This window comes from Bombus impatiens, unplaced genomic scaffold (genome assembly GCF_000188095.3).
Source record: "Bombus impatiens unplaced genomic scaffold, BIMP_2.2 scf_0361, whole genome shotgun sequence".
Lineage (NCBI taxonomy): Eukaryota > Metazoa > Arthropoda > Insecta > Hymenoptera > Apidae > Bombus > Bombus impatiens.
The window spans coordinates 243,232-268,214 of NT_176780.1; the positions used below are offsets into that span (position 1 = coordinate 243,232).

At 34.4% G+C, this 24,983-nt stretch overlaps 3 protein-coding genes across 14 annotated transcripts in view; 2 read left to right on the forward strand and 1 right to left on the reverse strand.

Annotated features, from left to right (window-relative positions):
• Window positions 1-5,602, reverse strand: part of LOC100744568 (single-stranded DNA-binding protein 3) — a 21,520-nt gene extending 15,918 nt beyond the window's left edge. Inside the window, exons 1-7 of one of the 7 annotated variants that reach the window (XM_012385904.3) lie at window positions 5,147-5,598; window positions 4,568-4,716; window positions 3,190-3,262; window positions 3,034-3,095; window positions 2,795-2,879; window positions 2,676-2,717; window positions 2,364-2,450 (exon numbers count right to left, since the gene is read on the reverse strand). In XM_012385904.3, coding sequence (XP_012241327.1) covers window positions 2,364-2,450; window positions 2,676-2,717; window positions 2,795-2,879; window positions 3,034-3,095; window positions 3,190-3,262; window positions 4,568-4,623 — 405 coding nt within the window. In that variant the 5' untranslated portion in view covers window positions 4,624-4,716; window positions 5,147-5,598. Of the gene's footprint in view, window positions 1-2,363; window positions 2,451-2,675; window positions 2,718-2,794; window positions 2,880-3,033; window positions 3,096-3,189; window positions 3,263-3,716; window positions 3,806-4,567 lie in introns of those variants that run through there. The other 6 variants (XM_012385905.3, XM_033320851.1, XM_033320852.1 and 3 more) reach the window with 6 other exon arrangements.
• Window positions 5,464-8,609, forward strand: LOC100749206 (ubiquitin-like-conjugating enzyme ATG10). 3 transcript variants are annotated; one of them, XM_012385911.3, is made up of 5 exons: window positions 5,464-5,758; window positions 7,153-7,359; window positions 7,441-7,681; window positions 8,141-8,309; window positions 8,411-8,609. In XM_012385911.3, the coding sequence occupies exons 2-5, from the start codon at window positions 7,252-7,254 to the stop codon at window positions 8,499-8,501; spliced, it is 609 nt and encodes a 202-aa protein (XP_012241334.1). In that variant the 5' UTR covers window positions 5,464-5,758; window positions 7,153-7,251; the 3' UTR covers window positions 8,502-8,609. The 3 variants fall into 3 exon arrangements, with proteins under 3 accessions (XP_012241334.1, XP_012241335.1, XP_012241333.1); XM_012385912.3 differs by lacking the exon at window positions 5,464-5,758 and adding an exon at window positions 6,267-6,574; XM_012385910.3 differs by lacking the exon at window positions 5,464-5,758 and adding an exon at window positions 6,268-6,616.
• A 305-nt stretch (window positions 8,610-8,914) lies between these two features.
• Window positions 8,915-24,119, forward strand: LOC100744809 (excitatory amino acid transporter 1). Of its 4 annotated transcripts, none has more exons than XM_012385933.3 (9): window positions 8,918-9,180; window positions 15,216-15,658; window positions 16,569-16,852; window positions 19,874-20,274; window positions 20,572-20,766; window positions 20,877-21,060; window positions 21,243-21,671; window positions 21,737-21,871; window positions 21,974-24,119. In XM_012385933.3, exons 3-9 carry the CDS (start codon window positions 16,833-16,835, stop codon window positions 22,119-22,121), a joined length of 1,512 nt encoding a protein of 503 aa, XP_012241356.1. In that variant the 5' UTR covers window positions 8,918-9,180; window positions 15,216-15,658; window positions 16,569-16,832; the 3' UTR covers window positions 22,122-24,119. The 4 variants fall into 4 exon arrangements, with proteins under 4 accessions (XP_012241357.1, XP_024223567.1, XP_012241356.1 ...); XM_012385932.3 differs by having other exon boundaries at window positions 16,578-16,852; XM_012385934.3 differs by lacking the exon at window positions 15,216-15,658 and having other exon boundaries at window positions 8,915-9,180.
• The last annotated feature ends 864 nt before the right edge of the window (window positions 24,120-24,983 follow it).

A 24,983-nucleotide genomic window follows, 5' to 3' on the forward strand; every position in this document is an offset into this window, starting at 1 on the left:
TAAATATTGTTTCCAATAAAGATTACATTTACGATACTTATTTCAGCCTACATACGTTAATCAATACTTTATTTCGTAATTACGACTTTGTCCACGAAGTAAAATTTGATACTAAATGCCTGAGGACACCCTCCCTCCCGCCCATTTCACACTAAAACAAAATTTTGATAATTAAAAAAAAAGATAAATAAATAAATAAAAATATATATATAAAATAATTTTCTTTCATGGATATATTTGGATGTATCAAAGTGAGATCGTGTTGTTTCTATCTGAACGTATACATCGTTATCCTAAAATGATTTAGAAGGCAATAAATATTCGAACAAGCAATATATGCATAACTAGACATTTTTTTCACCTACTTATATTGTTATTTAGATGTTATAATAAGCGGTCAACGAGAATATATTTTTCTCATAGAATCATTAAACTATCCATTTATACAGAATATAATGTTTATAGTTTCTAAGGGTATACTTAACTTATACTACATAAAATATGTGTATTTCATATATAGATATAAATTTGATCTTTTCCATGATGTAAAGGATGGTCATATATTATTTTCGCTAAATTCGTAGACCGCTTGTACTGAATGCTAGACTACTATCTATGCAGGCTTTTATATTAAATATATTAGAAATCCTAAAAAGTGTGACCTTAGCTGACATTTTTAATCTTTATAGTTTGTTATATATTAAGAATTGTAGAAAGATAAATCCGTCTTAAAATATTATTCTAGGAGTAAATATATGCTTTCATTTTCAGAACTCAGACTGAAAATCGTTATACTAAGATATCAAGGTAGATCAGAAGTATTATAAGTAATAACTTGAATGAAGGAACAAATATATTTTGTCAATGTAGTTCAATAAATATATTCAATACTTTATTATTGCAAAACAACTGTGAAGTTCTTGCACAGAACTAAAGTCAGCACAAGGTAGAACACTGTCAATTATAGACCTACAATATAAAATTATTCAAACTAAAACTATTCTCTAACATCTATACAAAATTTTTCCTGGTAAGTTTCTGAAATCTGCTTTATGCAGAGAGGAGATCAAAAAGTGAAAATGGTAAAGGAACGCACATACAAGTGTTAGATACATAGCAGAGAGAAAATAAGTACATAGATACAGTATAGACAAGCATGGCATGAGAATCTTATCCAAATGTACACTTGTTTCAAAACAAAATATATGTTTCAAGGGCACTGTGTACATTGACAGTAATCAGATGAATAACATTGTACAGGATTGTGTTATTATGTGTAAGAAACATTAGTACTAATTAGTAACACTTGGGTCTGATTATACATGAAATAAGTATAATATAACAGATCTTTTATACAAATTACTATCATATACAAATTACTATCATATACTAAAGTATACAAATTACTATCATATTTATAGAATTGTTTTCCATAAAATATAGCTATTTATTATGACAGTATCATAGATAATGACAGTATCATAGATAAGTATCATAGATAATTAGATTATGTATTATGTAAAATTGAAACATTATTGTTTATCCCGAAAAATCAATGTCAAGAAATATATATATATTATTATAAGGTGTATTTAATAATATGTAATGTAAATTTATTAACAATCTGTACTTGATTAATAACAATCTACAGTTAGAAGAAATTTTATTTACTAACGTTTATTATACTTGATGTATTTAATAAAATGTTAAGAGCTTTGAATCAAGTGTAGAATTATAATGCATGAGAATTGTAACTAGGCATAACAATGATAACAGATATTTATACATATTTATGTATGTATATACATATAAATATTGTGATATGTGTTTATATACAGTTAATATGTCTGATTTCCCTATAATAAAGATTGTAAAGATTATAATGTTTTTATTCCTTTTAGAAGAATTAAGTTTAAAAATTTTTAATAATATATCTTAGATTACAATATTATATTATGTATAATCATATGCAGTAAAACTATTTTTTTATTTTCTTGCCCTCCCTTTCTTGAAACACAATATACACATGATGTATGTATATGTGCACATATAGACATAAAAGGCATATTTCACAATATTAATTATACTATACTATAGGCTATAGTAGGAGAATTTCAAAATTCATAGTTGATTGCTTTGAAATAAGAAACTATCGTTAATAAATAATAATGTTTTCTATAAAAAATAAATATTTATCTAATCTTGTTACTCATATTTAAACAACAGAACATAAATGTAATTATTCATTAACAAAATACATAAACAGACATAGATAATTCAAATACTCTTCACATTTTTTGATTCACACAATGAAATTAAGTGAAATAATATTGTTATCAGTATAAAGATGTAAAAAAACTTACTGGAAAGAAAGCAGGAGGCATTGGACCACCAGGCATACCATCATTGGGTGGCATTTGCCCTATAGGTGAAGGCGCTGGACCAGCATTCTGTAATCATTTGATAATTATCTACCAGTCAAATTTCAACATCTAATAATTTATTTAAATGCCAGTTAGATGTACATGCAAACTTTAGTAACAATCCCTGTTATCTACATACTCTAGTTTAGAAGTACATGGTCTTAGATCATATCAAAATACTCATGTAGGGTAGATCATTATGATTGAATAAACATATTTCTTATGTATGAAAAATAATACAACTCAACTTACATGGGCAATGCCATTAACACCATAACCGCTATTCACAAAACCCTGAGAACAAAAATAATCTCTTGTTTATACATTTGTAATATATAATTATAACTTTCACATTATAAAATTATACTAACATAATCATGAAAAGCTTTGGCTTCATTGCTGTGTTCACAGGAATCCCGTCGTTCTGGTGCTGCTGAATATAGGTCCCAAAATACGCTGAAATATTTTTAATTGATTATTTTATATGTATATAAATAGGAAAACTATATTAAATTATGAATATGTTTTCTGAAGAAAATTAATATTTTATAAATAAAATGCAATTTTGTTATTTTTATAGCAGAAGAATAAAACAATGTCTAATGCTTACCACCACCAAGAATGCAAAAATCCAGGCGGTTCACCAAGAGTGATATTTTTTTCCCACCGTATCTATGTAACAAAATAAAATATAATTATACCAATAATATATAATCGTTTTTTTCACAGGTTTCATTAAATTTTCAAAACAATTTGAAATCATTACCTCTGACAAAAATGTTTGCGCCGCCTTTTGTGCACCAACATGTAATAAGTACTCGTACACATACAGGGCTAACCTGAAATATTATAAATAATCTGTAAATAAATATAAAACTAATTTATTTTTTTGATTTTAAATTATTTTCATATTATATAATAATACTTTATGTAACATAAAAATGTTGTTTATCGTTTCCAAAGAGGTATACTCACAACGATAAATGTTTAATTTATAAAATATTCATATTGAAATACCAATACGTAATACAAAATACAAGCATCTGGGCAAAATATTTACGCATATTAGATTTTATAATATTTCACAATACAAACACAATATAAATAATGTACAATCACAGTTAATAAGTGATATTTCTATAGTTTTATTAGCATATAAACGAACTTATCAAACAAAACTAAAAAATTAGAAACTTTTCTAAATGCAAAAAATTAAGCAGTACAGTCGCAGAATAATATTTTTAAAACTAAGAAAGAACAATTAGAATTATTTATCAGTATTTAAAAAATTACATTTTTAATGATTGGTGTCATGGAAGGTGTTATCGTACTAATTTTTTCGTAAACTGTTTCTTGGTTGCAAGTTGCAAACGATAAAAACATGGCGCCCGATCGGCCTGCTTTGCCAGACAAGTAATTCTAGTGAGTCATAGCATACACTTCAGTCGAATTTACGATAAATCACATTGCAGGGAAGACAATTTTAGATAAACAATAAGATTCATAAAAGTTCAAAACTAAATTTGTTAGATTAATTTCACAACGATAATTAATTACAATTGAAAAAAATTAATTACAAAACTAGATTTTTTTAGATTCCTTATAAATCACAAGAAATTTTACAAAAATACGTATTAACTATTTTATTTTAATTCATTAAGTTTGTATCAAGATTTTCTCATATTCATTATAACAGAGCTCATAAATATTATCTTCAATAATTATAATATAAAACTTGTATCAAAGAAGTTAAAATAAAAAATATATGAAAAAATACACATATAATGCAAGAGGAAAAACAAGAATTTATCACAAACAAACTTTATAAAAAAAAATCATTCGAATCCAGAAAAATTTATTGTAATAAATCTATAAAATTTCCATGAGAAAATAGAAATTTGTGATTTTTATTACTGTGGTAGTTCCAGCGTTAAGTAAGCCGGAATTATTCGACGAATCCGATCGCCCGGTTTGCAGATCAACTACTACCTACTACACGCATATACGTAGTATACGCACGCTTGGTATAAAGAAAAAAAAATGGAGTCACTGGTCGATCAATTGGTAAAATTTTTTTCTCCTTCTCGCTTATTTCAACAAATACATAATGCACGATAGATTTTATTATAAAAAATAATACTTACTTTTCTCTTGCTTGAGAATCTGAGGGTACCGTAGTCCCCTTCCCCTTCGAGTACATCCTCGAAGACTGTCAATTTTTCCAATGTAAACAGAACCACCGTTTTCGTTCCACAGATAGCAATGTCCGACACCGTGGCAAGTCCCGCACGAACTGGCAGAAAGTACAACTTAATATATGCTTCTAATTACTATACCTATACTCGTGGTTCTTAGATTTTCGAAGGTATATGTTTCTACTTTTTAACACACTTGTTTCAATGGAAGAAACGTAACTATCAGAAACAGAGAATTATTGTATTTTCTATCGGGTCACACACACGTTACGAACACGTCGTACCACTGCCGCGGCCAGCAGCCTATACTAGATAGAGTACTTCGCATCATGGCTCGGCCAATTGTGGACGCATGACCGCGGAACGAACGCGCGTCGTCATCGTTCGTAGACTTCCCACTATATTCTTTCTCCCCCCTATAATGCAGCTCACTTTGCCTTTTTTCTTCCCTTTTGTTTCCTTTCCTTTAACTTTTTTCCTTCACTGATTATCAAAAAAAACCTACGTGGTACATAAGTTGCGTCTTACAAATTCAACATAAACGACGGTGCGTCCTCTCACTGCGATGCCCAAGTAGCGCTCGGTCACTTCACTCTCTTCACTCTTCACTCTCTTTAGCTGCGGCTCGCTCTCGCTGCTCACCTTACCTCACCTCACCTATAACTAAGCTTCACCTCGTCCCGTCTCACCTCATTAAAGATACAGACAAACAGACAGACATACACACTCGTATTTCACCTCGTCAGAAGTGAAGTTCACTTTAGCGACACGCCGATTTTACGATCCTCAATGCGTATACTTCGATGGTCTTACATACAGGACGACCAATAGGAGTTTGTTTCTATTTTGTTTCCTTTTTCCTTCTTCTATCACACCTACCTAGCAGGTAGTGAACGAACCACGGTGTCACTTTTACACACACAATCACAACATATAAGTGAACTTATTTTTGTATAAACACGCACAAGATCGGAAATGTGTTTCGTACACGGCTTACGCGCAGTTCTCACACGCACACATATATACGGAATACGGGAAGCACTGCTGTCTTTCTCTTTCTTGTCTCTTCTCTGTCCTTTTTGCGTCTATAGGTCATAAAAGCTGCGCGCGCAACCATTGGTTTTCACGTCAGGACCGTACGTAAGTTAAATTTTATTACTCCGCTTTATTATCTCACTTTAACACTAGGGCTACCAGAGTGATCAGAGGGCTACCAGATTTTTCAAAGATTATTTATTTAGGTTTTATTTCAGATTTATTTAGATTTACTCATGGTGCATATTTGAAGATTTGAATGATTTTTTTGTATTATGTATCTTTTCATAAATCTTTTATTTTGATTTCTTTAATAGAAATTTTACTGTATATCCATCGATAGTTGTAAAGTTGATATTTTCTCATTTTAATAAATTCCAAATTGAATAGTCTAAATTTTGCTGTAACTATCCTATGATGTTTTCATCTACCATCTTTTTCGTTCATTTTATTAATGTATATAAAACTAAAATTTTTTATGTACTTCTATCTTAAAAGTTTGAAGAACTCATTTTTTTTATTAATGTAAGAAAAATACAGAATAACATTTTATAAAAGACTAGATATATTATTTGTAAGATATTTATCGGGGACGCGTTGTAAAAATTAGTAATAGAAAAATAGATACTTATGTGCAATTGCACCTATTATTGCTACATTCCTGGTTGCACTTTACCTGCTATTGGATGCTAACTGTTCCATGGTGGGTATATCTGTGTATACACCGCACACGTACATTATACAAGCTCTCGGCGCAGGTATCCAATAGCGGGGATAACCGAACATGACCGAATACTAGCGAACATTGCCGATGCAAAATAGCCGACAATTGACTGAGCGTCGAGGGGTCGGACAGAAAAGAGACAAGCCATTCCTTCGGGTGTACAGCTTCCCCTTTCTCAACTTCATCATGGAATTAATGTATCATTGATTTTTATAAACTATGAACAATTATTTCAAAAGGTTCATACTTATAAGAAAACAGTAGAATCTATTATGATCAAATATCTTTGTTTATTCTATGTACTATAAATTAGTCTCGAGTCTTTCAATTAAGAAACTCAATTGTAAGATATTGAGTTTTAAAAGGAAATGTATAGATCTTTTTATCTTTAACTCTGTTGCCTTTTTCTATTGTTAAGGAATTTCTTCAATTTGAGGAAAATGCGGAAGAATTTCTAACATTAATTTTTTGCTAAAGTTTTTCTTAAAACATTAAAGCAAGATTTTTATATAAAAATCTGTAAATCGCAACAGAATTAATATTATTACTGGCGTAGTAGCGTTTTATTTTCGCGGAATTAAAAGGACTCCTTGATTTGTAATTTATTTTCGTTACTTATTAGTAAATACCCATATACTTGTACCTTGTATAGAACACAATGTAACAAATAATTCGTGTGCTGTGTAATGTATAAAGCTATAATTCTATAATGTAGAACTGAATACATAGTAATTATACATAATAAATTTTTACGAAATTTGTTGCTTGTCACCAGGGCTGTGAATTCTTAGAACGTAAAGGTTTACCTTCATAATACATTGCAAACAAGTATAGAAACAACTAGTACCACATTTGTCTGATTTGACAAATATCAATGGATGGCCCAGGTACGATCACGTGGGATGAATTTCTCGAGAATGCTGAAAGGTTCGTAGAAATGTCGAGTGAAATCTCTGATCGATGGGAACTTCGAGGTAATAAGGTGACCGTTATTTTTTACTGTTTGAGATCCCTAAACAAATAGAGATTTTTAAAATAGCAAATATCTATACACGATTTGCAGGATGTGCCAGGAGAGGCGTACATTGTCCACCAAGAAAGACAATACATATGCAGTAATAGTAACTTAAATGATTATTCGACACCAGAAAATAACGACTCCGCTGATGATTTCGACTTTGTATTGAAAGAAGATCCTTTCGAGGCCACTTGTCCTATCGAGAGACCATTAGTTACAGAACATCATGTGTTATGGTCCATGAGCTACAGCGTCCCGATACTTTATTTTAATGGATGGAAATCAGGTGAGCGCGCCATATTTATTCGAACTATTGGAAAATTCTAAAAAAACGTTACAAAGAAAAAAAAGATCATTTTTACGATTCATTTTTAACGATATCTTGTGAATGTCGTTAATTTTATAACGACTATACATCAAAATACGAAACATCTATTACAATTGTTCTCTGATCACCACTAGACCTTAATCGGGTATGTACAGCCTGTTGAAAGCGGCAGGCGATATAATGCTGATTGTTCCTTCGATTGTAGCCTATCTCAAACTAGGCTAAGAAGTCAGCAAAGAGATTAAGAATGACTGAAGGAGAGAGAAATAGAGGAAATCTATGTTTTACGGCAATGCATGAATTTGCGAATAATTTTTCAGTGTTTTGTATTTTTAAACGAATTCGCCGTTTTCTTATCATCTTTTCATACAACCGTTTCATGTGTTTGACGTTTTTTTGTATAATTAACTTTTGTAGATTTCCCAGGTATTAATCCAATATCCGCGGAAGAAGCACAATCCCTCGTTCGTAACGGAGAAGTGAAATATAAGGATTTATCTCAAGCTATACATCCTATATTAGGTACACCTTTTCTACACTTGCATCCTTGTATGTCTCATGAGCTTCTGCAAATTACAAGTAACAGGTAAGGGGTATAGAAAGAAATAAAAAATCGTCTTGTAAATATTTAGCAATAGTATAATTATTTATAATCACAAATGAATGAATTATTTTCTTTCCTTTCAGTAAAAACAAAATAGTCAGTTGGCTGAGTACCGTCGCTCCTGCTGCCCTCAATTTTAAGCTACGTCCTGAATATTGTCAGTTAACTATGTAATGTACATACACTTTAAAATATTCGAATTGAACTGTAATATTTCCTATTGCTTTAAGAAAGTACACGTATACACGCGTGTATCAAATAAAAACAAATTAAAATAATTTACTTCAATATGGAATATTCCTTATATATACGCGTATTTTATTAATTTTAATTATGCTCTTAACAAACGGATTTAGCAATACAATTTAAATTCCGATAGAATCGCTTATGGTTTACCGCCTTTGCGCAGAGGACGTGCATCAACTGGTGGAACTACAATTCAAGTAGGTGAACGCGATTGGCCCAACCAGTAACTGAAAGTTACTCGAGCACCAATCACGTCAAGCGGCCCATAGAACTGGTTTCTTTCTCCCTTCTTTCCAATTTCCCCACCACCCGCGCGCTTTTCGAACATTTGGTTCGAATTAGATGCTTCTAGTTGTAGCACAGTCCCGCGACTGTCATCACAGAGTATAGGTACATGAAATCGCGAGTGGAGCGTCGTGTTTGCACATGCCTTTTGTTCTTTCTATCATCTGAGTCGAAACGAACCTGTTATAATTTTTCCAGTAAACAATCGTCTTCGTAAACGCGTTTTATCGCAAACGAAATCGGTGCGTATTTAATGTGCACGCGTAGTGTTTTGTTCCAAATACAGAAATAGACAAAAATCATCGACGCACAATTGCTACAGGTAAGAAATTTCATTTCTACTTTAATTATGCGATAGTTTCTATTAATATTCGTACGCGCTTTAAAACAGAACAACTTTATTAAAATCGAACCAAACGACGACTTTTTTTTTTTGCAAGTTAGAAGGATTGTTTAGTAGATGACGTATAAACAAAATTAAAAAAAAATTGCAATTAGTTTTTCCTGATTAGTTTCGAAGATTTGTGCCAGTTATATACATGCTGAACATTTTATCGAAATCGGTTGATGCGAAAATATGCGACAGGTGTCGAAAGATGTACGAATCTTTAGATTTTAGACTGAAAATCGTGAAAAACTGCGATTTTCATCATTTTTTCATCAATTTCAGCTTGTGTACAACCGGTATATATCTTTGAAACGTGTCCTTTAAATTTTCTTTAGAAGTTGAGATAAAAATGTTACAAAATGTGGCCTTTACTTATTTCTTCGTGATTCCGATTAATTGCAATTTCTTTAAAATTTTGTTTATACGTCATCCGGATGATCCCTCTAACTCGTCAAAAAACTTCAAGTCGTTTGGTTCAATTTTAAAAAAGTTATTATGTGTTTTAAAAACTGTTCAAATATAAATGGGGTCCACTTATGTCCTGCATAACTTGTCACAATCGTCACAATTGTATCAATATACGAGTTTTAATTAACGTTAAAAAATTTAATATTTTGTTTGTTCAAAGTTAGAAAATTATAGCTTGTAAATACAAATATTCCTTGGTATGGGGAAGTACAGAATGCAATCTTGTGATTTGCAAATTTGAAAGAAATATACGATACAGTCCTAACACGTGTCGGTGATAAAAATATAAAAGTACCAAGAGATAATTATGAAAAGATACTTAAGTCTGTTTTTCATCGTTTATGATTTTGTATCTTAGACTTCTACGAGCTGGATGTATAATAAAACGCGGGTTTTTAATTTTAAATTGAAATTTCCGCGTGCATTATGTGTTCTACAAAAAAGATATAATACATACGAGACTTTCGTACTTACGCTTTTCATTAGTAAGTACAATGTTCTTTTAGAATATAATCTATATTTAATTGCATACGTTTGAAGAACTGTATAGTCATAGGCGTAATATCAAGCATTTGGCCATTATATTCGCATCTATCATAAAAGAGATGCATATTTTGTAATCATTTATCATTTTAAACAAACAGATACAAGTTTTATACAAGTTTCAAGTAATAGAAGTAAAATGTATTGTTCTTGCTTGTCTATTATCATTTTGGAAAATAGAAATACGCGTACGAATGAAACTATCGATTACACTATGGCAAGACATCATAAAAAGAGATTCAAAGCTGAACTTGTTATATTCATCGAGTCACCTTCCTCGAGTGATTTTTCATTTCAATCTCCATTCATTTTCTCATTTTCATTTTACGTTAGCTCTTTCTCAATCATTGAGAAGCTTCACATTTATCGAAGTGAGAGCGAGATTAGCAATTCGAGAATCACAGTTAGATTATCGATAGCACAGTTAGATTATGGTAGCACAGTTAGATTATCGATAAACGTATTACAAACTGTGATCAAAACTATAGAGATGGCATACTCGCCATAGACTAAAACTTCCAAATATCACATACATATATATGTACATAAATGAATGATCATACTCGTTGGCAGACTATGTCATTTTATCAGTCTTACAATATCCGTAAACATGTTGCCATATGATGATACAAAATTATGTAAGTACATATAAAATGAACAGGAAATATGACGCCTTGTTGGTTACCTTGATAAACTCTGGGGCATCTTATAATACTTATCTACTAAATACATTGATCGTATAATACAAACACAACGACCAACATTTGGAACACCGGGATTTCAGTTTGTTTCCGACATGATGATTTTCAATAAATATTTATTTATTAACAGGATTATGAAGGTAAGAGTCGAATACGTCTGCTTAAACTTGTCACCTATTTGAACAGTGATTTCCTTACCGCGCATTAATTTTATCATCGAGCGCAGACAAATGGTTCTCGCATTAATCTTTCCAAACTTCATTACCATTATGTTAATGTACGTTGGAAGTTTTTATCACAGTCGTTATAGATCGCTTTATTTCTAATAAGTACTATGTTTTCGACAAACGAATTGTTTCAGTCATGTTTCTATTTTTTGGAGAACTAAATATTAAAATTATAAATAAAAAATATAAATGTCTAGACATATAACGCTAAACAAATCGTCATGAATAATCAAATCTCACTCTTAAGTTTGCGGATAAATGCAACTTCATCCTTTTTTTATGAAAAGATTGAGATACCAATGCCTTATATAAACCCGTGAATAGAAACGAGGTTATGGTTCGTTCGGCCTTTAACTTGCTCGATCGTTTCGCTCGTAACTTAAGAAAGGAAACCACGTGACAAATACGAATCTCCAAACCGATATAGTATATTTGAGAATAGCGAGAAATGGGCATCGATGACGTTCGATTTGACGAAGCGGCCATCGTATCATCACCGAAAAACGAAACTGCTGATTGCAAATAAATATGTAGTCACAACTAAATATAATTGCTAGTTTATCGGAAATAGATGCATTTTCTTTTCTTATGTTCGTCGCGGTTCCGCGTCTAATTGACTTCATCTTCTATTGCTTGCATCTTATTTTTTACTGTCTTGCTTCGCCATGCTGTTTATAGTTACGTAACTTTCTTGATCCTGAGTCTATTAAATAGTACACTGAAACACTTGTTGTAGCTGTTTGAAGAACAAGAATTAACTGACGAATAAGAGAAAAGATATTGCGATTCGATAAAGTATCAACTTTCTTAGTAGCGTTGAACATTATATTGATTCGTTTAATGTAATGTAAACAGTGTAGCAAAAGTAATGTTTACGTTTTCGTCGTGTTAGAACATAAACTGCGTTTCCGAATAACAAATTATGTATACAGAGTGGTTGGTACAAGCGGAAAGGGGGTGATTCTACGCGAAAAAAGAAGTCGAAAATATAGAATAAAAATTTCTTTTTTTAATTTTTCCATCGAGACAACGATCTACAGTGAGATCCGTTATAACGAGACGTGGTAAAGTGCACGCGTACCGAGCGAAAATTCAAAGTCGATTTTCTCGAAAACAAAGCCTCGAACGAAAAATTTTTGTTCTATATTTTCGACTTCTTTTTTCGCGTAGTATCGCCCCCTTTCTGCTTGTACCACCAGTTACCAAGCACCCTGTATACTTTGTTAATGAATACGCTGATATCGTACTGTTTGAGAGTCAGGTAAGTTGTGCGATACAGTTTTATCGTTGAAATTTGCATTGAAATACGAGCGTGTAGAAACTTGCACGATATTGCTTAATAATACTCTGTTTATTGTCTTAAAACTTTATACGAAAAAATGATAAATGATGAAATGAAAGATGATGAAATTAGAACTATTAGCTAACTGACACGAATAATTCGATAACAAAAAGACCCTCCTCTCTAGGTCGTCCAGCAAAGATCAAGGTTATCGTTTATAGAAAAATATCCGGAAAAGTCATTTCGGAGGTCATGAAAACTTATTACGTACATATATGTATTTCGAACTGTCGGAAGACCTTGATTGATAAACTTATCTCGTATAATATTCGTTATATGAGAAGATAATGTTTGTAATAATACCCGTGCAAAATTGAAAATTATAGTGTTTTTACAATTGTAGCTAATTGGTTGATTCAAGGTTTATAAGAAAATGAAAGTTAATAGCCGTTGAAAATCATTTTAAATAACTGTTAATTAGTGAAAGAAAGAAAAATAGTATATTAAGTTAAGGTAGGGAACTAATTGCGCATTCGCCAAATGACAAATCGCCACCGAGAAGTTTCAAACGCACGAAATTTGATTGCCATCGGTGAGAATTAAAATTTTTTAATAGAAATTTCCAATGTTTCCAGATTGGAAGGAAAAGATTTAAATTCTCTTGTATCGTTTATTCAATTTCTCCATATTTTTAAGCACGCTATGAAATTTCATTTGCATCGTGCAGGACGATCAATTTACCGATATAATTGCACGTAATGAGAAAAGGGTAACGCGTTTTCGTTCGGCTAAATGTACGGGTAAAAGTGAACCATTCATCTGACTGAACACTACAATGAATATGATACATCGTGCGTATTTAACACGGTACACTAGAAGTCGATTTATAGGAACGAAATTTTAATTAATGCCCGATTAACTGAACTTTTGCTGGTTGGATTCACGCGAGCGCCTATTATGTGAACGAAAAATAACAGGCGGCGGAGAAAATACGCGAACTCCTATTATTATATCGAACTCCAATTGTACAAACTGTTTGTCCCTTGGTTCGACAAGTTCAGATAAATGGAATTCTACTGTAATGAAAATACCTTTTCTATTAACAATAATGGTAAAAGCATTCTGCATTCGATTAAACTGTGTTACTGCCTATCAAGAGATAGAAGAGCCACTTTGGCTCTCAGTGCATTCTAATTGCCACTTTTACTGTCCTTTAATCCCAAACGAACGTTTTTATACGTTGCTCGTTTTATTCGATATAACGATAAAATAGGCGTATGTCGTGCTGCTGTTCACTAACTCGATAAACCAAAAACGGTCTAACACGATGGGTACACGTTTACTTAAAACAAAGGAACGTTCACAAAAGAACATTCGAAGTTTCCGCCTACGTTTTGATCCCATAGCTGCTTGTAATCATCAGCTGATTGCGTCACGGTCCGGTTTTATAATAGTTCATTAAATTGCCGGTAATTCGTGGTTGTGGGGCTATTTTATGTAGTATAAATGAATGAACATTATCGTGCAACACTTTGAAGCTGTTGCACGTTAAGGCCAATTTACGAGTCCGTGAACTACGTTGACTTTCCTCAGTTTTTCTATTTTTTAATTTCTTTTTTATAATAACAGAAGACAAAGATCGCGTGCAAATCTATAAACTAAGACGAGAGTTTGCATTCAAAATGTTGTTAATTTACCTTGAAATTCGAGCAGGTCTTGCAATTAGTCTGGGTAATTAATGTTCTTTACTCCTCAGATCCCTTGCGTTAAATTATACGAAGTTATGATCACGTAACATGCGTTATGATCACGTAATGAATACGCGTCGATGACTAATCGCGAATATACATTCGCGCTATCGTATAATTGTTTAATTTATAGTGGTTCTTTATGGACGAATACGTAATCGTTTCCATAAATCGGCGCGATAAAAACCACTATGTGTTCAAGGAATTGTTATTTCGTATCTTCTGCTTTCCACTCGTCGCCATAATAATAAGAAATAAGAAATAAGAGAAGAATAAATCAAGGTTTCGTTCAAACGTAATATCATTTACACGTATCTCTATAAAATTTGATGGAAATCCATAAATCTCGAAAAAAGGAGAAAAATATGATATTTGGAAACGTATCTTTTACAGATCGTGATGTATATCTAGGCGGAACACGCATTGTTTCTAGATACCGTCGAACTGAAGAAACACTCTAATGGCCCGAATAACAGCGAAAGGTGTTGTTTCGCGCGAACAATCCGTTAAAGCTTTCTTCCTCTTGACACGAAACGACAAAAATGACCTACTTATGCCGCTTTGCCGTGGCAATCCTTACGCGTGAAAGGATTTTACGATTTAGGACTCCGAGATACGAGATTCGTGAAACGTACTGGTGGCCATCCTTCGTTCAATTCGGCGCACGACCCGAACGAAATTAATTATAAACTTGACCCATCTCGACCCGTCCTGTCAGCCAGAGATGCCCGAAAGTATTACAACTTCCTTCCTCCTTTCGAATGACCGCCTACGGAAAAGAAGTTGCCATTTCTTTTTTTCGTTCCTTCTCTTTATCCATCGTACTTGAACCGAAGAAACAGTTTCGATGCTGTAGAACTTTACAAATTTACATTAATCCATTAATCATTAAGGGTCAATGTTGCGAGCGTAGGATTAGTTTAAACGCAAAGCAGAGAAATTTTGGAAACGACGAGCTCTTCGAGTCTAATAAGTCTAACCAAGTAACTTTCCTTCGCAGATCGAGAAACCATCGATCTCCGAAGAAGCTGTACGTCGCGATTCGCTCTTCGATCGAAGATCCACGAGCACCGTCGTCAATATCGTCGTTATCATCATTGTCGTCGATTTAATCCCGCTAGGAGAAGAGACGTCGGAGGAAGAGGAGGTTTATTGTGGAAGTCGGAAGGAAGGGATCGGTGTACATGATCGGAGGAAGGTGATTTGAGGAGAGAAACAGAGATAGACAGGGCAGGCGACAAACAATAGACCCGGTGCTCCCGATGGGGTCGTAGTTGCACGTATTTGTAATATATCTGACGATGATAGGCCAGCACGGCAGGAAGAGATCGTCGTAGGGGGATCACCATAGCTAATCGTACCACCCAAGGTGGCACAGATTGAGAGCTCTATCAGTACACATCCTCTCCTGGTCGAGCACGAGTACCCGTCGACGTTCACCCGGTACGCGAGCACCTAACCACGTATATACGTGCATTTTCATTAAAATCTCGACTCACTTTCTCCCTGAGTGTTTACACCACGAGCACGATGTATCTGCCCACCTTTACCTTCCTCTCTTTCGAAGAACCACTCGCATCCAATCTCTGCCACTTCCACGCTCACCGTTACCAATGGTGTGACGAGCTTCGAGATTTCCGGATGTAATTACTCTTCTTTTTCGATTCATCAGATCGATGATCGCTTCGTATTCGTAATCGGATTTCGTTGGATAATCGCAAGCGATAGTTAAAGTACACTGTACGATACGATCTATTTGTATGCAAAAGATCTTGGGAATTTCACATATTAATTGAAATACTTCGGATCGATGAATTTATCGTTCTTGCATTCAGAACATTCGAGCAGCTTCCGGCTGTTAATTAGAATCCTTCGAGTCCTTTGTATCGTATTCTCTTAGTATCTTTCGACCGTTATAACATTGGTAGTATATAAGGGTTGACGGTATATGAAGAAGACACGCATGAAACCTGAACGTTTTGGTCAGCCGTAACGACCTCCCACTCGTGAAAACGTCGACTTTAGGCGTAGAAACGATTCAACGTAAAAAGATTCGACAACTCCCGAAGGAAGTTTCCGGATCGCTCCAACGTTCGACAATGCGAGAAAGTGGTACAAGTGCATCTTTCGCAAAACCTTTATGAGCACATGTAATAATATATATTTTAATATTTAGAAGCACATACACGTATTTTGTACGACGTATTTAATACCATCTCTCTAATACCATCTCGTAGTTTATACCTGTACATCCTCGAGATCATTCTTTCGCAAATAAGATCTATAAAGATCTATACGTATAATGGTTCCTCGTTCTTTTTTTTTCTCTTTCCTCCCTCTACGGTGACAACAGCGATCCAAGAAGTTAGAATCCGAGGCCAATACCATCATCGGCGATCAACGGATCAACGGATCGGATATCGTCGATCCCTTTTGAGCCTCTCGACCTCTCCTGCTCGTTGCACGCCGCCTTCCCTTCCCCATCGGGGCGCGAGCCGCACACACAGCAGCCGCTTCCGGCTAACCGGAAGTGACGCTCTATGCGAACGGTTGACCACCGTCTTTCGTCGGGATACCAACACCACGCAAACGTAGGCCAGCACTCCAGACGGGCATCATGGAAGTCGCCACTGAACTGTACGTATTCATTCAGTTTTCTTCCTTTCCTCTGCTTCTTATCGCTAACTTTGTCTATGCTTTTCTTCCATCCTGCTATATTTCATTTTTCTCATCACAGATCACATTCAGTTTCGTTTTCTTTGGATTTTATTCAAATAATTAGGACGCGATTAATTTTGAAGACGGACCTAATGCTTTTGGATCCAATCACTGGACAGTGATATTTATGCGAGTTTTGGAAATTGGATATCGCGCGTTGGTCACTCGTGGTAACAGAAACATCTTTGAAACTCTATAAAATACCTTGACGAGTTTTGTCGTCATCGGTGAGTTTTATCGAATCTTTTTGGAGACCTTGCAGATACTTTGGATCGGTGGATTCGCGCTAAAATCGTACGAGACGCGGACCCATTAAGGCGACATTGACAGACAGATGAAGTTTCTCGTTCGTGTAATTCACTTACATCACCGGTTCGACTAATGAATTCGCGTAAAAGGATACAATTGCGAAACTGAACAGCGGCTTACCCGGCGTCTACTTTTAAGCCTATGAAATTTCTACGAAAAGTAAACAGTCCCTTCACTTTTGCCATACCGTTTCCTTTTGCAGTATTCCAAGTGACATCAGAAAGCACAGAAACTGATCGCTCGAAAAGCCGTACCGTGAAAGTACAATTTGATAATTGTCGGACCAGTTAAGATTAATCCCGGCCAACGTCGATGCTAGTTTGTCGGAATGATCCACGTTAGCGTGACCTTGTCGGCGAAGAACATTTTATTCGATCTTTTGCAACATTTAAACGTCAAAGTTCAAGGAGTTTCATATTAATTTGAATCTTTATGTAATTTAACGCTACGCGTCGCTTAATTGCCATATATTTGCAACAGAAGAGAGGTAGAAAGCCTGTAAGAAAACAAAGGAAGGTCTGAGAAAACGAAGATTGCATCATCGTCTAAGCTGGTAGCATTTTATTGTTACGAAATATGCGTGAATACCGGCTAAAGATTCTGATAAATTGGATAAACAAATTAAAGTTCTACGGTCTTTAACAGAAAATTATCAACGTTTGAAAATTTTGTAATCGGGCTAGAACAGCCAAGAACTGGCTGAAAGGGCGACGACGTATCTCCCGGCAAGGTCATCGACTAGCGAGCAACAAGACTTTCAAGAATGGCCAGCAACTCTCTCGAAGCATACTTAACACGAGGTCACTCGTAAAGACTCAATCAAATCATAACGAAGACTACTGACCCTCGGTTCAAACGATAGGTTACGATAAGCATCGGCGCCTTTTACTTTGTTCTCAATTTGTAAAACGTGCGAGGAAGATCTCGATCGAAGCCAACTACTGTTCGTAACCGTAAACTGAAAGCGCGTGTGTCACGGTATAACCACGGAACGTGGTTCGTTTGAAAATGAGGAATGTTCGATAGAAATGGATTTTTAACTCGCAACATATACGTGTGTTGTTTTACGAGCGATTTTCTGCATCATGAGGAAGAACTTGAACGACGATGACAGATATCTGAAACCGATGAATTCGATGAATTTGAGACGTGGATACATACACGGAAATTTACGTTTCGTATTGAAAAACTCTAAGATCCAATATCTTTGTATCTATACTTGAGATCAAAACAAGAGTTATTAGTCTCACTTGTTATTCGGTAATCGTAGAAAGTTAGTCGAACTATTAGAGTATTAAGCGTTCGAGTAACGTCTAATTCTACGTGTCAAACGAATTGACTGCTTTAATTCGATTAGACTCAAATGTTATTCACGCATGGTTGAATTAAGGCGCAGCGAAATATATGCGGAGAAACAATAATAAAGCTAGGACAAATGACTGCCAATCATCGTGCTTTCCTGCATACTCATCGCACGCGTGGCTTCAACACTCGGCGTTTTGCTAATCATGGCTAGCAAATTACGTTTATCGTATGTCGAAAATCAGATCTAAAAGGCGTCAAAGTTACTCGCAAATTGAATTTAAATTTATGCTACGCTGTGCGTGTTCGATAACGTTGTTTGTAACGCTGATGTTCGATATGCATATAGGTAATAGATAAATAATATTTATATGACCAGACATCAATATAATAAGATCGATATATATTATAGCTATATTTAAAACTCCTGTTACTCGGATGCATATTTATCAATGAGCTATTAATCATTCAAGACCTTCAACCTTTCACGCTGTCACGACTAAAATATTACACCATAAAAAGTCTGCTGCTATTTGTACACATTACGTAAATGCTATTTTATAAAAATATAATGTATTCGTAGAGCCTGGTAGAGTAGGTCTTCCACTTACGATCAAATATGGAAGATTAGAAAAGCTATCGATTTTAATAGAATCTTCATTTGTGTGCGTAGGTAACTTGAATGACCTAACGTAAACGGTTTGACTTAAACAAACGGTTTGACCGACTTAAATAATTTTTTAGTTTCTTTGGTAAGCAGACGCTATCGAAACCATTTCCGAAGGAGCACTCTAAGAATATCGCTTAGGATAGCTGTATACTCCGCCTAGAAATCGATCGTGTTAAGATTCTTAACTCGCGTCACGCATGCCTCTCGATCGTTCACAGATCGAATATATAAAATTCATCGAAGTTGCCAACGCATATGCAAATAGGGAATGACACATCGAGCAAAGAAGCAAAACAACATGCCAGAAAAACTACGATCACTTACGATTCGAAGGAACTACCAAAGCAGCTACTACGTAAAAATAACTAAATGAATATTATAGAGAAAAGGTTACATAGGCGAAAGAATCATGACTAGTTGAACATAACGTTACCTTTCGTCAGAATGTAACGGAATTCTTTGTCCTTCTTCTAATACTCGCGTCATTTAGTCGGTTGTCGTTGAAACTAGTCGAACCAAGTTATCTGACCCGTTAACGCCGTTAAGGGACTAATTATCGCAATTAACCCCTTGTACCGGCAAATCATCTGTTTTCGGAATAACAACCATTGCGAGTACGTTGTAAAAAAAAGTCATTTAATCGTGAATGTCTATTTCAGGTCACCATTGTCAGGGTCCGATACACAATGCAAGATCACCGAACGAACTTCGTATTACCCGCAGGAGCCGAACAAAAGGCCAAAGACCAGACAGGAGAAGATTCGATCGTGTTTCAGGCACAATTCTCTGACTATTTTAACCGTCGTCGGTGTGTTCGGAGGAGTGATCCTCGGTATTATCTTGAGGAACGTGCGGAGTCAAGGATGGACGCGCCGCGAGATCATGTACATCAACTATTTAGGAGATCTGTTTCTGAGGATGTTGAAGAGCTTGATCCTACCGCTGATTATATCTAGCTTAGTCTCGGCCATTGGATCTCTCGATTTGTCATTGAGCGGCAAAATTGGCATGCGCGCTATAGTGTATTACATGGTGACCACTGTTAGTGCCGTTATATTAGGTCAGTAAAGCTAAGAGATTTCTGACATTCGAAAGTTATTTAATATAGATACTAGAATGACAATATAATAGTAGTAGAGCAGGCGGAGTATCGTGTAGAATGTAGAGGAACAACGTCATGACATATTATAGGAGTAATGACAAAAAAAAAAAAAAAGAAAAACGATATTAAGATGATATAGTAGATGCAAATGATACAGAATTTACATAAACATCGGTAGTTTCGCGATAACAATATGGTATTGGTGCGATATAAAGCGTTTCACGCGTATTAAAAAAATGTATGATTTCGTTTCAGGTATCATTTTGGTAATTAGCATTCAACCGGGTGTAGGAAATGATCCGGATATTAAACCAAAAGAACGATCTCAAAACGTTTCAACCATCGATACGTTGATGGACTTAATTCGGAATATGTTTCCTCCGAATCTAGTAGAAGCGTGTATCTCTCAACATAGGACGGAAATGCAGAAACCGGCAAACAGTACATCAGGTTAAAATCTTCCTTAAGAAAGAAAAAGAAAAATCGTCTAATTTTATTAAAATATCTAGCAAACTATAGTAGTTACGACGAATATCTTAATACATTGTTTGTTGAAACAGATAACATGGATGATTGGGAACCAGTGCAAAGGAGCGTGCCGGGAATGAACATCATGGGCCTGGTTGTCTTCGCCACGGTGCTAGGTATAACGCTAGGAAAAATGCAAGAACAGGGCAAACCGCTGCTCCTGTTTTTCGAGTCCTTATCCGGCGCCATGATGTTGATTACTCATTGGGTGATTTGGTAAATTCATATTTGACGAAACTACCTTGTGAAAGGTATTCCGGTCTCCAACTTTCTCGCGGTACCATTCAATCCCAGACAATAGCATCCCGAATTCTATCTACGTTATCACGAATTTTTATACATCACGAAAATAAGCTGTATAATTCTTTCGCGTAATAATGAAATATTTTATTCTACAGGTTGTCGCCTGTGGGTGTCTTCTTTCTGGTAGCCTCGAAAATTACTGACATGCAGTCGCTGGACGAAGTGGTCGCTCAGCTAGGAATGTACTTCCTCACTGTCTTAATTGGTCTCTTTATACACGGTTTCATAGTTCTTCCATTACTATACTTTGTAATAACAAAAAAGAACCCGTTCAGGTACATATCCAACTTAGCCCAAGCGTTGGTCACTGCGTTCGGCACATCCTCCAGTTCCGCTACGCTTCCAATCGCTATCAATTGTCTGGAAGAGCGAAACAACGTCGATCCACGAATTACCAGATTCGTCCTACCGATTGGTGCTACCATTAACATGGATGGTACAGCCCTGTACGAGGCCGTGGCTGCGATTTTCATCGCGCAAGTCCGTCAAGTTAGTCTGAGCTTTGGCCAGCTGGTAGCAGTCAGGTAACTAAAATATAAAACAAAGTTTTCCTTATATAACGTTAAAACTTACACAAAAATTTCTATAGTATTACGGCGACTGCTGCAAGTATCGGAGCAGCTGGTATCCCGCAGGCAGGTCTGGTGACGATGGTAATGGTGCTGGATACGGTTCGACTTCCGGCTGACGATGTTTTCCTAGTTATCGCTGTCGATTGGTTGTTGTAAGCACTCGTCTTTGCTCATTCCCCGCCAATATACTTCGTCTAGTTTGTTCATTAAGCTAATATTGGATTTATATGAAACGTTAATCGTTGGATTTGCAGAGATCGTTGCAGGACGACGGTGAACGTGGTGGGCGATTCCCTAGGAGCGGGAATTGTGAATTATTTAAGCAGAAACGAGCTGGCTTCGTTGCCACACAATACACAGGCCCAAAACGGAGCGGATCGTCATACCACAACTTCTATATGAGATGAAAATCGTATCGGTATTAATCGGTATTAATTGGTATTAATGGAGAAAATTTGAAAATTCTGGCAGGAACGATGAGCGTTCGCTTTTTTTAACACTTTGCTCGTTAAATTGCTGCACACTCCCACCGAACTTAACATTTTTCAGGTCGAACACGAAGTTCAGTAAGCATAATAATTCTTCGAAAGCAACGACAACGCATAGTAGCACTTGTGTAACTACTATACATACTATAATCCGTTTTGTTCGTAGCAAGTTCGTAGAGATCAGTCTTCCATTACTCAAGAAGAGACTTCGATGATTCTTGTACGATAACGTTAGAAGAATTAGAGCGATATTTTTTTATATTTAACCGTACAGCTGCCAGATTCGTTCGATTTGCGTACAAAAAATAATCAAATAATCCGATCATGTTTTAATGGTCATATTTTCCGTTGATTTTATGTTAAGTTGCGAGGTCTAATTGAAATGGTAGGAAACGACAGGGATTCGAAGAATCTAGATCTGATTTTATCCAAGTTGGAGCGTGGAAGCACGCTGGGAACGTGATTTGTTCAATTGATTCGTCATGTGCCATATACTTTAAACTGTTAGAAAGTACAATTGTCTAGCCTGGTGTTGTTAAGTTTCGAAATATTCCGATATTTTAAAATTTGCACGACCTCATTTCCTGAAGACCATTTATTTATTCAAACGAATTTATCCGATATCACGCGAAAGCGTTATAAAAGTTAACGGTATAATGAACGTATTACTGCCTAAGTGTTTTCTAATTTATTCTAAAAGTGTTCTTCTTTATCTTATTACCTCTGAACTCGTTTACGGCGAAATATCATTCTCTTCTCGCGAATCAACGAAGTTGTTGTGCAAACGTTTCATTTCAAATTGCATCTTTTCACGAGTTATAACTTTCTTACGTATGTATACTTAGAAAATTCGATGGTACTTCAAAGCAATACAGAAATAGTGCGAATACAGTTGAGATATATCAAATCCTATTGTAATATATGGTTATTTTAGTCACACCGTTTGTATTAACGATAGCTATATCGCATCAAGCTATCACTTACATTTCGATCTTTGTCTTCCATTATTACATTACGACCTATAATCTTTTTATCGATTTCTAAATTCTTAATGGTACACCTATAAAATATTTCGAATTGAATTCAATTCCTTATAGATTTATAGGCCTGTAAAAAGATTACGGAAAGATGCAGAAGAGATGTTTCAAACTAGTTTCAAGCTAGTACTATCTATAGAGAGCCAGTAAGAAGAATATTATGATGTTCAATATACCTCACTGCACTAGACGAAAAAAAGTGTTCAATTATTAACTAGAAAGTGAAAAAGCGTATTTTATTATCATCTGACGAAAAATAATCGAAGATGCATTATCACGTGTACTCTTTTGTGCAGTTACATTGGTGCATGCAGAGAATGTAACTGGACAGTTAATTTATATTTGTAATTTATTTACAACATTATATCGTATGTGGGGATCATTTAATTGACTCAAGAGACGATTAAGTATGTTACACTCTTTTTCCTTTTTGCATAATTAACGCCATTTTTTTTAATGACAATTAAAATAACAATGTCAACATGATATTTTATTATAAAATAAATTCGTAAATTATTTAAAAGACCTGATCAATGCGGATACATACTAACTTTCTAATCGTAAAAGAAATTGTGTATAAAGAAAAAGGATAACCATGATTTAATAAACATTCAGGAAAAATTGAATTGCTCTTCAGTATCATTATTTAGGAAGGAAATCAAGTTACAATGCATGTTTAATATTAAGGTATGATTCAAAACTAATAATCGTATTATCGTAATTAATCCCGTGAATCGATATACAGTTACATCTTATAATCAAATTCTATTAGCAGAATTTATGTACCTGTACGTAATTAAGTATTTGCCATAGTTGCTTAAAAATATACTGTATAATATTTATTTGTACAATAAATGTACAAACTGACGTAACAATAAAGTTATTGCTTATTTCTAAACAAAGTTAGATAGATTTTTTGAATATCAGTTGTTTTAACTCGTCGAAAAAAGAAAATATATATATTTTTTTATACTTAATATTCGAATTGCTTCTCCTTCGTTGCATGGGTTAATTCAAGATATGAAATAATTCGTTAAAATAATTACTGAAAATTATTTATTTCAATCGTAATTCTATCTGTGCATAATATAACATTTTTTTGGTTTTATCAATTACATTTCGATTTGCGTTGTCATGAGTAATATTAAGTGGCAGTTGCAGAAAAATAAGTGTATATTTGGGATGTTAAAAATCTGTAATATGTATTAAAAAGAATCTTAGAATAGTATTAAATGTACGTAAGAAAACAATAGTATTGCAAGGGCTTCTATCACATTTTAAACATAATCTATGGTCACCTACATATTTCTATTGTCTTGTTTGCAAAATGGATATGCAGGACTGATTCGTATTGTGGATCACTGATTGATTTTATTATAAGCTGATACATTATTTGCATTAAAAAGAAACATATAAAAGATAAAGGATATTTTTGTTGTATATTTAAAAACTATAATGCATAATAACGTAATATGACTAGATAAAATGCACTTTATAATAATACTTTCAAATAACAATATATAAAAATGCAGAAATAAGAATAAATTCAATAAAACAACTGGCAATTTTGGAATTGTACAATTTTGATATTTTTTCCATTATCATCTATATATAGCCGTAGATATATGTATAGATATAATAACAAACATTACTAAATATGCTATGCAAATATAGATGTTTAATTTTATTTCTTTGTCAAAGTAAGATCACGTTACATTCACTTTGTTTTATCCATAGAT

Excerpts from the sequence above, each read along its gene's own strand:
- LOC100744809 (XM_012385934.3), top strand. The coding sequence starts at position 16,833 with ATGGAAGTCGCCACTGAACT. Across the intron at positions 20,767-20,876 it reads ACCGGCAAACAGTACATCAG|ATAACATGGATGATTGGGAA; the intron begins GTTAAAATCTTC and ends TTGTTGAAACAG. Across the intron at positions 21,061-21,242 it reads ATTACTCATTGGGTGATTTG|GTTGTCGCCTGTGGGTGTCT; the intron begins GTAAATTCATAT and ends TTTATTCTACAG.
- LOC100749206 (XM_012385911.3), top strand. The coding sequence starts at position 7,252 with ATGGATGGCCCAGGTACGATCACGTGGGATGAATTTCTCGAGAATGCT. Across the intron at positions 7,360-7,440 it reads GGGAACTTCGAGGTAATAAG|GATGTGCCAGGAGAGGCGTA; the intron begins GTGACCGTTATT and ends CACGATTTGCAG. Across the intron at positions 8,310-8,410 it reads CTGCAAATTACAAGTAACAG|TAAAAACAAAATAGTCAGTT; the intron begins GTAAGGGGTATA and ends CTTTCCTTTCAG.